The sequence below is a fragment of the Dromiciops gliroides genome, chromosome 1 (genome assembly GCF_019393635.1).
Source record: "Dromiciops gliroides isolate mDroGli1 chromosome 1, mDroGli1.pri, whole genome shotgun sequence".
In the NCBI taxonomy this organism is placed as follows: domain Eukaryota; kingdom Metazoa; phylum Chordata; class Mammalia; order Microbiotheria; family Microbiotheriidae; genus Dromiciops; species Dromiciops gliroides.
Genome location: NC_057861.1, coordinates 590,276,385 through 590,291,297, shown reverse-complemented (window position 1 = coordinate 590,291,297; position 14,913 = coordinate 590,276,385). Strand labels below are relative to the sequence as shown.

Genomic DNA, 14,913 nt, shown 5'->3' with positions numbered 1-14,913 from the left:
CTCTATCTACTTTGTGTGTGGTCAGGGCAAGGAGGGGAGAGGAGAGATAGTGACAGAGACAGAGACAGAGACAGAGGCAGAGTTAGAGACAGAAACAGAGAGATAGAGATAGAGATGCAGAGACAAAAACAGAAAGACAGAGAGAAGAGAGAAAGGGAGGAAGGAGAGAAAGAAGAAAACTGTATATACACATAAACATACTTTATATATACATATTATAGTATACATATGTACAAAATCTATGCAAACTTGAAATTTTCTCAACTCTCTGTTGTGAACTTTGGGGTATTGCTCTTTCTTGAATGACAGAATTTTAAATCTGTCAAAAGTATTATTGGGTTTTAATGTACAAACCATATCCCAGTTAACCTAAACACTTTGACTAATTTTTCTGGAGACATAGTAGAATTCCGGCCACTCTGCCACTCTGGGAGGAGAGACATTGGAATAGGCAGAGATTTTCAATATCCCTCAAATCACACCATATCCTTAGGGTCACTCTAATAACACATACAGGCTACTCCTACAACTACCTTCCTAAGAAGAGCCCAAGCCCCCATTAATGCTTTCCTCTTCTCCAATTCTTTAACCCCTTCTGATTGCCTGACGAGGACATATTTTTCCCTTTTACTGAACCAAACCAATTCTTCCCCTATGCTGTCCACTGAAGGTAGCCTGGAAAATTTCATTCCTTCCCAATAGTGCAAACTCTTCAGTGGGTTATTGGCAGCTGGATAGAGATAATAGTGTTCACAACTACATTAGGAGTAGGACAGGAATTCACATGTTATTTTCTTATTATTTTGTTCCAAGCCTCAGCCAAATTGAGTACATGAAGTGAGGATTATGCATTCCTCTAGCCTGTTCTAATGCACTGTCTCTGAGTTTTTTCTTTCAAGACAATTATGCTGGCTCTTCAGATCACCCCCCTAGGCAAGGTTAGCAAATCAAACAACACATCTTCATATTTCGAAATGCATTAGGTCTTCTTTTTTATTTCTCATTTTGAATCATAAACAGAGAAGGGGGAGGACTAGAGAAATGAAGCACCCATTTGCTGTAAAGAATGAAAGCAACCTCAACCTAGTTCTGGGCTGGGCTTGCCTCTTCCTAGAAGTCTTCCCTAGCTACTCCAGCCAGTAGATATTTAAATCTTTTTTTGAAGTTTTTAAGAACTTTCTTCCTTGCCATTCTTCAAATAATATACTCTATCTCCTGACTCTGGACATTTTCACTGGCTGCCCCCTGCCATATCCTGATCATCTCCATCTCCTGGCTTCCCCAAATTTCTTCAAGTTCCAGCTGAAATCTTACCTTCTGGGAGCAGCTATGTGGTGCAGTAGATAAAGCACTGGCCCTGCATTCAGGAGGATCTGAGTTCAAATCCAGCCTTAGACACTTGACACTTATTAGCTGTGTGACCCTGGGCAAGTCACTTAACCCTCATTTCCCTACCCCACCACTGCCCCCCCCAAAAAAAAAAGAAAAAGAAAGAAATATAAAATCTTACCTTCTACAAGAAGCCTTTCCAGATTCGCTTTTATTCTAGTGACTCTTTTCGCTTTTTCCAATACATATCTTGATGATCATAGCTATTTGATTGGTATCTCCCTCATTAGACTGTGAACTCCTTGAGAGCAAGGACCGTCTTTTGCCTTTCTGTGCATCCCCAGTATTTAGGATAGCTAATATTTTTTTTGTTTTATAATAGATTCTTATTCTTTGTTTATTTATTTGTTGACAACTTGAAAATTTTACTTTCTGTTTTGCCACTTACATATCTTATCTTGTGGCAAATCAGGAAGATCTGAGTTCAAATCCAACTTCAGATACATACTAGTAGGTAACCCTGGTCAAGTCACTTAATCTCTGCTTGCCTTTATCCACTGGAGAAGGAAATAGCAAACCATTCTAATATCTTTTTCTAGAAAACACTATGGACTCTATGATCCATAGGGTAATAAAGAGTCAGATACAACTGAATAACAACAAACTCTTTTCTACCTGTTCATTTCGTGTATGATTCTTCATTACTCAACTAGACTGCAAGCATTTTGTGGGTAAGAAACATTTCACTTATAGGAAGAACAGTGACCTTTGTCCCCTGTCATCTTAAGTGAAACTTTAGGGTAATAATCATCATTAGCCTTTAACACAGAAGAAATACTTGATTGATTGATTATTTGCATAGGTCCACTGATGGAGGCCAAAGGCATAATAGGAGTTGTCACCTTATCCTAAAGAGTAGGAAGACCAGAGGAAGTAATAATTTATGCAGGAACAAAGCAATTCAAAAGAAAAACTTAAACTAAGGTTTTCTGTTGCCCTTGTGCACAAAATTATGGTTCTGTTAAACAAGGTTGTTAGAATATAACTTGGACTTAGCTTCACAAACATGATCTGCAGCTTCATTTCAGTAGAGAACCAGCAAATGGCAGAGCTCAATGGCAAACCAGCAGATGGCAATAATTCAGCAGAGAATCAATATCAGAAAACCATCAGCATAAACAAGTGCATCACCCAGTAATGACAACAGTTGCTCATTGGAGAAAGCAACCTAATAGATAGCCTTAAATCTAATCTATCTTTTGAACTGTTTTGTTGCTATATCAGTAAGTGTCCTTGTGGCTTGGCTGTTATTTAGATTAGGGTGAGAAAATCCTTTTCAAATCCCATCATTTGCTTGTCCACCTACAGTAGACCTATGCAAATTACCCAAAAGCTTCACTAAAAAAAAAAAAAAGAATAGGGAAGTGGGATGGAGTCTTTTCCTGTATTTCTGTCATCACCAAAGTTTCTGCTTCTCCCTACACATTTCTGTTGTATTCCCTAGAATACAAGTGCAATGTAAAATGTGAGAGCATATTCATTTATTAATGCATTTATTTGTTAATTATTCATTTTTTCACACTCTACAGACAAGTGTGATAGATTACAAGTAATATTATCCCAGGAGAGGGTAAAAAACACCATGAAGTGACAAGTCTACAGAAAAGTTGAACATCATCAACCCATGGACCTCCATAAATGAAACTGGTAGGAAGATAAAAAATAGGAGGAATATAGAACCCATTGGTCAATTTTTCTATAATTATTTTTTGTCATCAGTGAAAAGGAAAGCATCATACTTGAACTCTAATTCCTTATTTTTCAATGTGGTATCTGAGAAAGTTGAAATGACATTTAAAAAGACCTAGATACGAAAAGATAGAGTAGACAAAGTTCCAACCAAGAAAATTAGTGTTGGAGATGAGACAATCTTGGAAGCATTGAGCCACCATTTTACAATGTATCTCAAAGACGTGAAGGTTCTGAAGTGGGAGAATGAAAGTTTTATTTTAACCTCCCCAAAGTAATTGAGAGAACAACATCCACCCACCCATATGTCTACTTTGTCATTTTTATATAATCTTTGAGGTTGGCCTATATGGTAGGAGAAGGAAACAGGCTTTCTGTAGGAGAAGGAAACAAGTAAGCTTTCTCAATCAATTCTCTACAATAGAAGATGTCTTTACAGTCACATGAATAAACAGAAAAAAATGAGAGAATTTAAAATCTCACTATAATTATTGCTCATCAATAACCAAAAAAAAAAAAACAAACAAACAAGCCCCCCCCCAAAAAAAAAAAACCCACCATTCAGTTTGGTAGAAAAAAAAAGCAGTCTCACCACAAAGGCTCTGCTCCAATGAGGGATTCTATTCACATTAAGATTATACCATATCCCTTGATAAGTGTTACTATGGAGTTAACTATTCAATGATCCTCTGATAAAATACATCAAATGAGGCATAAAGCAGTGAATTGTATGCTCTGCAAAGTGTTTGCCCTTATCATAGAGGATATGCAGCTATGAATAGAAAAAATATTTCCCCAAGTAAATTTTCCCAGTTATTCCTGTTTGTAGATAATGATATGATGAATTTTTCAACCCCCTGAACATCACAAGTTTTCATTGATGAAATACAAAATTATTTATAAAGATTGGTCTGAAAATCCATAAAGGATTGAAATGAGAAATAACAAATGCCTATTATCCAAACTATGACATGGATTTGAATGGTCAGCCCATTAAGTTAGTGTATCTGTGTGTATATGTATGTGTATACAGTTGCAACTAATCATGACTTCATTAAAAAGGCCTCGTAATGTTCTTAAGTTTCATACACATGTATCAATGTATGCATGTATAGAAACATATAAACAACATGCATCTAAGTATGTATGTATCTATCGCCTATCCATATCTGAAATAGTCACTATAGATGGACTTTGGGTTAGACCCAGAACTGAATGGAAGACAGAGAATAGGCTTGGTTGTATATGAGGACCTATATTTTAAAACAAATGTTCTCCTACATTGATACTATATGTCTGGATATCATGGAGCACAACAGTCTCTAAAGAATCAAAATGACAGATGACCTAAAGAACAATTGAGAGATTTATGATAAGCACAAGAAAAATATATCATTTTTCTAATGATGACCAGTCCATGAGAATTGACATAAGAGACTTCAACAGGATAATGTATGATCAGAAAAAGAGGTGGGTCAGTCATATGGAAAAAAGGAATACTCCATTGATACATATGAAAAGGTTGGGTGGGTCCTCCATGGTAGATCAATGGACAAACATGCATTAGAATTTCATCAGATGAGACGTCATGAAAGGGTTGTTATCTGAAAAAATCATGGCTCCAGTGAATTGCCAGAGAATATAATCAAACATGTTAGGCTCCAATCATGTAGTGGGTACTGAAGTCTGACTCTATGGCAGGCTTTCTCATCCTGGTATAGGCATACCTTCAGGGGGTATAAGCAAACTGTCAAGGAAATATGGGGGATATTTGGTAAATAACTACATTATCTTATTTTAGTTAATTATTCTCTTAATTTTATTTCTTATTTGCATTTGCTTGGCTAACTCTAGAATATTTTCCCTTTCATATTGAATAGAGAGATTAGGAAGGGATTATTGAAATTCAATATGATTGATAAATGTTTTTCAAAAATCCTGTTCTGTATTGATAACTACAAATTTACTGAGAATTGACCCAGTCCCTCAAACCAGGCAGGTGAATTGCCCGGGGCTGACCAGGCTTTGTCAATTCCAGACTCTTGATTGACTTATGGCCCTTCCCCCAAGCTAAATGATCCCCCACTTTACTCCCTGGACTTTATGTTATTTTGTAAAAGGATCCACCTACATTAAGTAGTTTCTATTTAGAGCTAAGTAGCATCTATACTTAACTCAGGTGCAGTTCTATAGTTTCTTTTGTTAAAGGTTCATTTACATTTAGTATTTAGTAGTTTCTGTATAACTCAAGTAGTCTTTTGGTTGCCAATGTTTTGTTACCCTATAAAAACCCTGACCTCGGTTCCCATCTTTGGGTATTCCTAGCATCTTGCCTTGGATACCACAAGCTATAGTTCCTCTGTCCTGATTAAAGACCTTATCTCTCCTATATTCTTTGTTTCCTTAATTTACAGATTAACAGTATCAATAGATTATTTTTATTTTTCATATGCTATAATTTACTCCTTCCATATGATTGACTCATCTCCTTTTCTGATCGTACATTACTCTGTTGATGTCTCTTATGCCAATTCTTATGTATAGGTCATCATTAGAACAATGCTAGAATTTTTTTGTGCCTACCATTAGTTTCTTGATTGTTCTTTCGGCATCTGTCATTTTGATTCTTTAGTCACTGTTGTGCTCCATGATATCCAGCCATTAAGTGTCAGTGTAGGGGAACATTTCTTTTAAAATATGGGCCCTCATCAGGAATGAGTGAGAGATTGTGAGGGAAAGAGAAAGTAGAAAAGAAGACTAGAAGGAAAGAAGGAACAAAGGAAGGAAAAAAGAAGGCAGGAGGGAAGGAAGGAGGGAAAGAAAGAGAGAAAGAAGGAAGGAAACCATTTTTCTACCCATTGGCAGTGGAGGATATTTTAAAGGGAAGATTACTTCATGAGCTGATATTCTCAGACAACAGCTGGGAGCATAGTAGCTCCCCCTGTCCCTCAAGATTAGCCAGGTATTGACTCAGAGGTGCTACAGGATTCACATTGCTTTAATGACTGTTCATTTCTAGGACTTTCTGAAAATTCCTAAAAATGCCATAAATGTAATAAGTATGTAATTGTGTATGCAATTTTTAGGGGTCATGGAGGGGCTGTAAAACTTGGTTGCTTTTATTCACGATGTTGATTGCTTTTTATCACATTGACTGACTATCCAATTACCATCCTACCCACTCCATACTTTCTGCTTGGTTGACAGTATTCTCCTTATGCTGTAAGGAATGGCACTGTTGTAGCCTTCGTCAAGTGTGATTCTCATGGTAACACATTTGTGTGTGTGTGTGTGAATTGCCCATGGAAAGGGTACATTTTGTGGGCCAGGTTCAATAGGTTTCATCATCCTCTCAATTAGCAGACTTCATTTCAGGGAATCTGGTGTAAAATGGAATCTATATTTTGAGTCCTCTAAATCAACTGTATTGTTTCAATCCCTTACTACAGCTGTTAAATATTTATATTTACAATGACTAAGGTATTTGTTGATAACACTGTCATATTATTAATGTTTTATGTTAACATATTCTTACTAGATGCACATGTTGAAAGACAAATGTAAAGGGCTTGGTTGCTTTTTTTTTATCACTGGCAATTTACAAGAAAATATTGCTACACAAAGGAAATCTGGGAGAGGAAACATAATGAATGCATGATCCATATTTCAAATAATTTCTTGTTTTTGTTTCCTACTTCCAGAGAAGATGGAGAGTCTCTTCTTCATTGAGACTAAAGGTAAACAAACCTCAAGGGGTCAAGTCAACTTCTTCCAGAAGGTTTTCCAAGATAATTAATGCTGAATAACTACAGCTACTCACTTTAAGAGAGCCAACCTAAAATTGTTCTAAGGTACAAGGACACCAGCACCATCCTTCCCTTTGGAATTCCCATTGCAATGGCTGATGAGTGAGGATGAAAATACAATGTGAATTATGTGACATAGGGCCTCAAAGATCTACAATCTTCGGTAAACATCATTTCTTTCATTCAAACTAGCTTTTGAGGGCTACTCTGGATGACTTCAGGTATCATAGGCACAACAAATATTTTCCCATCACTTACAGCAACTTTGGGGACTAAATAGAAATGTGGCATATTTCCAAACCCAGTAGTAGCCAGAGTTGTATCATCAGCCTTTTAAAAAATTTTCACTGTATGTAACTGCACCTTGGAAATCAGCAGATGGAAAAAAATCAGGGCTTGCTTTACTGTTTGTTGATTATTTAGACTTACAGTGATGGAAAAAGTGTTGACAATTCAGATAAACTTAAAAAAAAAATTGTCATAGGCACATTTTCTCGCCATAGAGCTGGTGTTAAAACATTACCAGTACACCTCTGGCCAACCTCCTTTCTCTCCATAATAAAGAAAGTCACCTGAAAAAGATGCTGGACATGAGTTGAGTTCTGGATATGTCACTTCTACTTGTGTGTCCTTATTCTGTTTTGGTCCCCAGTTACCTCAAATGTAAAATCACAAAGTTTTTTGGGCAAAGTTGTAACTTTAAAAATGTAGGGCTTTGAACTAAGATGATCTCTATGATCTCTTTCAACTCCAAATTCAACTCTAAAATCTATGATCCTTGCCACTTTCCCAGGCAATTATAAATATATAAAAAATATTGTCACATGGGACCTCAAAAGACTTTCCAACAATCTCAGCAATTCTATACAGAGCTCTACAGGGACCAGAATAAGAAGGGTTTTTTTCCTAAACTAATTCAGCAAAATATACTTAGTTAGAACTGGAAAATCCCTCACTAGGAAGATCCAGAATCCAGGTAAATAGCTAAAAGACTATATCTGGGGAGAAGTTCTCAGAAGAAATCAGTATGAGGTAATTTGTTTGCCTTTACTTTATAGGTTTGGGCCATAAAGCTAGCATTTCAGAGACTGTTTATTTTCTTCCTGCCTATATTTCATTTATGCAAACAACATTTATTGATTGCCTATTTTTGTGCAAAGTATTATGGAGCAGGGGGGAATACAAAGATAAATAAGAGGACTGTTCCTGCTGTCATAAAGCTTATACTCTGGAAGAGTATATGCCAGCAAATGAATAGTAATATCCTGGGTTAAAATAGTGATAGGTATATCACAGGGTAAGCTGAGTATATGTGTGAAAATCTACAAAAGTGATACTTATTACCACTGATAATCCCCTCCCCTCAATGAATAATGCAATTTATACTTTTAAAAAATGCACTGAATTGCACACAATGTAGAAATTTATAGCAAGCTTCCAAGTCCTTTCAACCTACCTCCCACCAAGATTAACAGCCCCCCCAACATACACACACACACACACACACAATTTTTGGGGAGAGAAATTAGGTCATGCCTCATCATATCCAGAAGAACTTGTAGTCACATATCTGTCATTTATTGAGTAGTTCAAGATTTATGCAGTGATTTTCCACATATCATTCACTTGATCCTCACAGCAATCTTACTGAAGATATTAACCACATTTGCAGTTGAGAAGATTGAGTCTCAGAGAAGTTGTGACTTACCCATAATCATACAGCTACTTAAGTCTATGAGTTAAGATTAAAACTCAAATCTCTCCTAACCCTAAGCTCAGTGATCACTATCTCATACCAAGCTGCCTACCTTTCTTACAGTCATATGGACCAACCCCTAGCTGGGAAATAGTAGGGGGTGGTAGAATACATTATACTTCACATTAAATGGCAGAGAAGCAGGTAGTAGTGGTATAGAGGGGTTTTATATTGGATCTGGAATCTTGAGTTCAACTCTTGTCTCTGCCATTTACTAGTTATGCAAACTCAAGCTTCCTGACGTCTCTGTTTCTTCATCTATAAAATGGGAGATAATGATACTTTAAATGCCTACCCCAAAGGATTGTTGGGAGAAAAAAAACTCATCTGCAAAGCTGTAACTCTTATTGTTTAATAAACCTGTAATCTCATCAATGTTGCTACTCCCACTGAGCAGATAGTAATCCATTCTTGCTTGTTATCCTGCAAGACTTTTGTCCTGGTCTTCCCATTAATTCTTTGCAGGAATCACAACCATTATGTTGAGGGTTTTCCTCTATGTCACTTTACATCACATGGGTATCAATGAATCACACAAGTGATCATTCTTTACCTTTGCAATATGACCACTTCCCCTCTATTTTTCTGGCCATATTTTTTCTTTTATATTTCTATTTCAGGCAATTTTATGTTGATTACAAACTATAGTCAGCTTATGCCTCCTACATGTCTCTCTACTATGTGACCTTCACTTGAAAGCTTTGATGACTATGACATTCTATTATTTACATTCATATGGTCAAACTGGAAGAATATTGATGTTAAAAATGAAGTCTTTTGTTTTTGGGAAAACTTGGGGTCATTAAAAGCACTTTGAAATTTCCTAAATGCATGTCTGCTCAGCTCTATACCGAATTCATCATCCTTCTAGAGTGGTCTGCCCAAGATATATGTACTGATGAAACATTAATAATGGTGGTCAATACCACTTTGTGTCAGAAACTGGGTATTAGGCAGTCTTCATCCACTTGTATTTTATTATGTGGATAGTAAGACTAAATTCTTCTGAGTTATTACAGATTTCAATTAGATAGTTTCATATTGTTCAGAGACTTGATGAAGTTAGCATAGTGTTATTTGAAACAAAAGAATCTAAATTACAACCACTCATAAGGCATCAAGGTGTCATACAGAAGAGAGCACTAGACTTGGCTTCAGGAGGACCTGTGTTTGAATCTGGGCTTAGACACTAAGTGACTTAGCCTGGGCAAGTCACTTAAACTCTTTCTGATTTAATTTCCTCATATGTAAATATTGAGGGACAATAAGATAGGATCTGTTATGAAACATTTGTAAAAGCCTGTCTATTGCCTTTTCATGCTTTTAAAAGGACACCCTCCAAAATAAAAAGACACTTTCAATATTTCTGTGTAATTATTTGCATAAAGATGTTGTAGAGATGGAATAGTAGCTATGGGTTTGGTAATTATTGATATTTTCTAGATCATTGTTTAATTTTTAAAATATATGTATAATGAGACACTGGACTTATACTCCCCCAAATTCCAAATCCCACTTCCCTTACCCTATCATCAAGTTGAGTCTCAGTGTTTGGCTACATTTCTCTCCTTAGACTCCTGGGGGGAACTTATAAGTGGCATTGAAGTTCTTCAAATGCTATTGATTTTAGCTTTCATTCCATTATGTTTTCCCAATGTCATTTGCAAGTTCTAGTTAATATCTTCTCAATATCATTAAGAACAGTGATTAGTGGCCCATTATTAATTTAAACAGTTGATTCCTCCTTGATACCAATTAACCAATTAACATCAACTTTACCAAGGGATATAGTGGGAATAGGGATACAAATATTTTTCCAAACCAAGTCACACTCTCCCTTCTACCACTGCGGTTCCTGTGGAAAGGTTCAGGCTTAAAACTGTTGGAACCAACATTTCTACCACCAAATTCACTTCTGATTTTTGTCACTCCTTTGCTTGTGGGGCACATCTTAGATGCAGGGTTGATTTAATGCTTGACTGGGCGAAGAAGGTCACTCCTGAAAGCCATCTTCTGGATAGTTTTCTGACTTTTCAAGATCTCACAAGACCTCACACCAAAAGAAAGAAGTCACAAACAAGAGGCAGCTACATCCTAGCCATAGGCTTGCCTAGGGCGTCATGTACACACAAGCTAGCCAAGTTGGGGATAATCCCACCAATTCCACTCCAGGCTCTCCAAATACCAGAAAGCTGTTCTTATACTGCATGACTGTAGGAAGGAAATAGAGACCAGTCTTTTGTAGACACACTCAGTTTCACCGAAGAGTTCTTTTAAAAGGCTTTTCCTCATCACACAATAGGCAGGAATTAGTCACTGAATGTCTGCACATGCTCTGAAGTGGAAGGCTTTACTACATATGACCAGAATGAGGATCCTCAAGTAATCTTTTGGTTTGGCACCAGATAGAGCAGACTGTTCAAAGTATTGAATTCATTGGCCAGTCACTGTTACAAAAACATTATTATTATCCTTTGTTTCTACATCACCTACATTTACCAAGGGGTCTCTGCTCTCCCTCCCTCATAGAACCATCCCATAAAACAAAGATGAAAAGTTTTAAAAAGTTTCAGCAAATGTAACTAGTATATTGAATTAGTCTGATGTTATAGCCAATATTTCACATCCGTAGTCCCCCACCTCTGCAAAGAAAGGAGAGGGGGGTATCTCCCCCCCCACCCATAAATGCTGGTTGTTATAATTTTATAGAATTTGGTGTTTATTTTGTTGTTTCCATTTCCATTATGTGCCCATGCTGTATACTGTTCTTCTGGTTCCACTTACTTCAGTTCATATAAGTTTCTCTATGCTTTTAAGGATTTTTCAGTGTTTATTCATTATTACTTATAGTAGAATAATATTCCATTATATGTTTTACCACACTTTGTTTAGTCATTCTTCCCTAAGAAATAGGTATCTTTTTTATTTCCAGTTCTTGGCTACTACAAGTTATGCTATAAATATTTTATTGTCTATGGGTCTTTGCCTTTAGTCATTAACCTCTTGGGGTATATGACTGGCAATGAACTCTGTGGGTCAAAAGGTATGGAGAAACCACTCTCTTACATAATGACAAATTGCTTTCCAGAATGATAAGAACAATTAGAAGCTCCATCAGCAGTGAACTGTCTTCTCTTTCTGTGTGTACCTTTTTATAGTCTCTCTAGCATTGACACTGGCTTTCATATGTCATTTTGCTAATTTGTTGGGGGGGCAGGATAGTTCTCTTTTTATTTGTTATTAGGAATTTTTTTCATATAATTGTGAATAGTTTGGAATTCTTGATCCCTTGATAATACTTTTTCATCCTTTTTGTCTTTATAAAATATTTTGTTATAGCTAGAATACCAATTGTTAAGTTAAAGTTTTTAGCTTGTCTAAATATTGTAAGATTTTAGCACCCTCCACCCACTCCCCTCTCCTCTCCTTTCCTTCCCTCCCTGCCTTCCTTTCCTCTCTCCTTCCCTCCCTTCCCCTCTCCTCTCCTTTCATTCCCTCCCTTCCCCTCTCCTCTCCTCTCCCCTCCTCTCCTCTCCTCTCTTCTCTTCACTTCTCTTCTCCTTTCCTTCCATACACAACTACTTATTAGAGAAGTATAAAGGACTGAGTCCCATTACATATTTTCTGTTTTATGGGTTACCATGATTAAATAATTCATGACCTAGTAGCTAGTACCTAGATTACTAATGATGACCTTTCTGAACTTAGCTAGGCTGGTTCTTGGAAAGCACACTGAAACTAAACTTGAATCCTTTCCGGCTTGGTAGAACCAGCGAAGGATTATACTCAGATGGCTTAACTTTTGAAAAGCCAGGCCTTCTTCCATCTCATAATGGTGTACTGCAGTAGAACTTTCCTGGATATTACAATGTTTTAATCTGTAAAAGAATAGTGTGACCTAGTGGTACCAATCCAATTCAATAAACATTCACTGAACACCTACAATGTGTCAGGCACTGTGCTAAGCATTGGGGATAAAATACATAAAAAGAAAGAACCTACCCTTAAGGAGCTTACCATCTAATAGAGGGAAGTCAACACATAAAAGGAGTCAGGAAAGGGGAGACACCAGGGGTACCTGGCATAAAAGCACCTTATATAAGGAGCTGAAACAAAACAGAGCAGCAAATACAGGGTTCAGGCTGTTCCATAAATGATGCTATAAAGAATGGCTCTTCAGCCCTCAAAGAAGAGGGAGGAGGAGGTGGTGTCAATGAAGACTTGATTTAGTAGCATTGTGATGAGATTAAGTGTGGTTAGCTTAACCTAGGAACCAGGGTAGCAGATGCAAGATATAACTAAGTAGTAAAAGTACATCTAGATTCAACTCTCTCTCATCTTGATTTTAAAGTTGAAAAACTTTCTGAAGCTCCAGTTGGCTTTAGAGCAGTTTAAGCATTAAAATTCTTGCTACTTGTAACTTCTTAGTGTGGGGTCTCCCTTTTTTTTTTTTGAGTGGGTCAATGAGGGTTACGTGACTTGCCCAGGGTCACGTGACTTGCCCAGGGTCACACAGCTAGTAAGTGTCAAGTGTCTGAGGCCAAATTTGAACTCAGAATCTCCTGAATCCAGGGCCAGTGCTTTATCCACTGTGCCATCTAGCTGACCCCAGAAGTTAAGACATCACTATCTGGGAAGAAGGCAGAGAGAATATAGGCTTCTTCTTTTTTTTTTCTGGTGAGGCAATTGGGGTTAAGTGACTTGCCCAAGGTCACACAGCTAATAAGTGTCAAGTTTCTGAGGCCAGATTTGAACTCAGGTCCTCCTGAATCCAGGGCCTGTGCTCTATCCACTGCACTACCTAGCTGCCCCTGGGGCCTCCCTTCTAATTATACCTCTAATTCTTTACAATGGGGAAAACTCCTTTTCTTTTCCACATAGCTTTTCTTTGTTACATGGGCTGCTCCACAAGAAAGATTTTTATTCCATTCCTTATGCATACTCAAGTAGGAAGCAGCATGCCCTCCATTCTGAAAAAAAACCTGTGATTGTATTTTTTTTTTTTTTAGGAGCAGTTAGCAAGTTTAATTTGGTGAAAGTAGAGACCAGGTAGGCCAAAGAGGACATGTGGTGGGGATTGGAAGAAAGGAAGTTGGTAACCCTGACAATGTAGTTGGTTCCTTCAGGGGCGAGAGGATCATTTTCACACTGAGAAAGTTAGGGGATTCTTTGTGGAAAGGTTACTTTTGTTCTCAGCTGTTCAGCACTGTCTGAACTAGCTCTTCAACCGTTGCTGTACTCATGCCCTGCCACAAACACTTCCACTCTTCCTCTGACATCTTCTTACCTAGAGTGATAAGCACGTGCTGTATTTCAGCCCTCATAACTGTGCCATTCCCTTCCTTATCAAACACCCACATGCCCTCTACATAGTCTTCATATATGCCCTGGTCCTTATTCTTTGCTATAGTCTGCAACATTGACAGAAAGTATTCAAAGTCCAGCACCTTCACATTCATCTCATCACTCTTGGGATTTCTTAAGACCTTGAGCACCTTAGCATTGGTGGAGTTCTGGCCCAGGGCCCACATCATATCCCCACACTGGCTGTATAAGATCTTTCCATCCCCTGTGCGGTCAAAGAGCTGGAAGGCCTCCTTGAACTCAGAAATCTGATCCTCTGTGAAGTCACACATCTCGGCTGTGCAGCTCAGTCTCTGCTGTTATAGCTGCTGGCTCTGCTGTATGCAATGGCTCCGTTGATTGTATCTTTATAATCAAAAAACTTTTCTTTGTCATCTGAATTTACTAACTTGTGGTTTCCATCTTCTATTGAAGTCTTTAGAGCTCAAAATGTTATATAATTTAATTTGAATGGAGCTATTTGATATAATCTAAGCTACTCAGAGATAGTTTTTACCACCTCAACTTGCTTCATAAAGGGCTTATACTAAGCTCTCACCCAAATATACATACACATATACACATATGTATACATATGTATCTATAGGCAACTATGTACATACATGATTTAAAAGACATAGAAATTGTGCTCTAATAAATTACAAGCAGTGTGATTTCAGAAAGGCCTGGAAAAACTTGTATGAACTTATGTATAGGAAGTGAGCAGAACCAAGAAAATGTTATGCACAGTGACAGTAATACTGTTTGATGAAGAACTGTGAATGACTTAACTATTCTCAAAAATACAATACTCCAAGACAATCCCAAAGCACTAATGATGAAGCATACTATCCACTTCCAAAGAAAGAACTGATATTGAATGAGCACAGACTGAAGCATGCTATTTTTCACTTTCTTTCATTTTTTCTT

The 14,913-nt window shown here is 37.3% G+C and overlaps 1 protein-coding gene across 1 annotated transcript; it reads right to left on the bottom strand.

Moving 5' to 3' along the window:
* Window positions 1-13,832: 13,832 nt before the first annotated feature.
* LOC122752340 (myosin light polypeptide 6-like) lies at window positions 13,833-14,276 on the bottom strand. Its single transcript, XM_043999279.1, has one exon. The coding sequence runs from the start codon at window positions 14,274-14,276 to the stop codon at window positions 13,833-13,835; it is 444 nt and encodes a 147-aa protein (XP_043855214.1).
* Window positions 14,277-14,913: the final 637 nt, after the last annotated feature.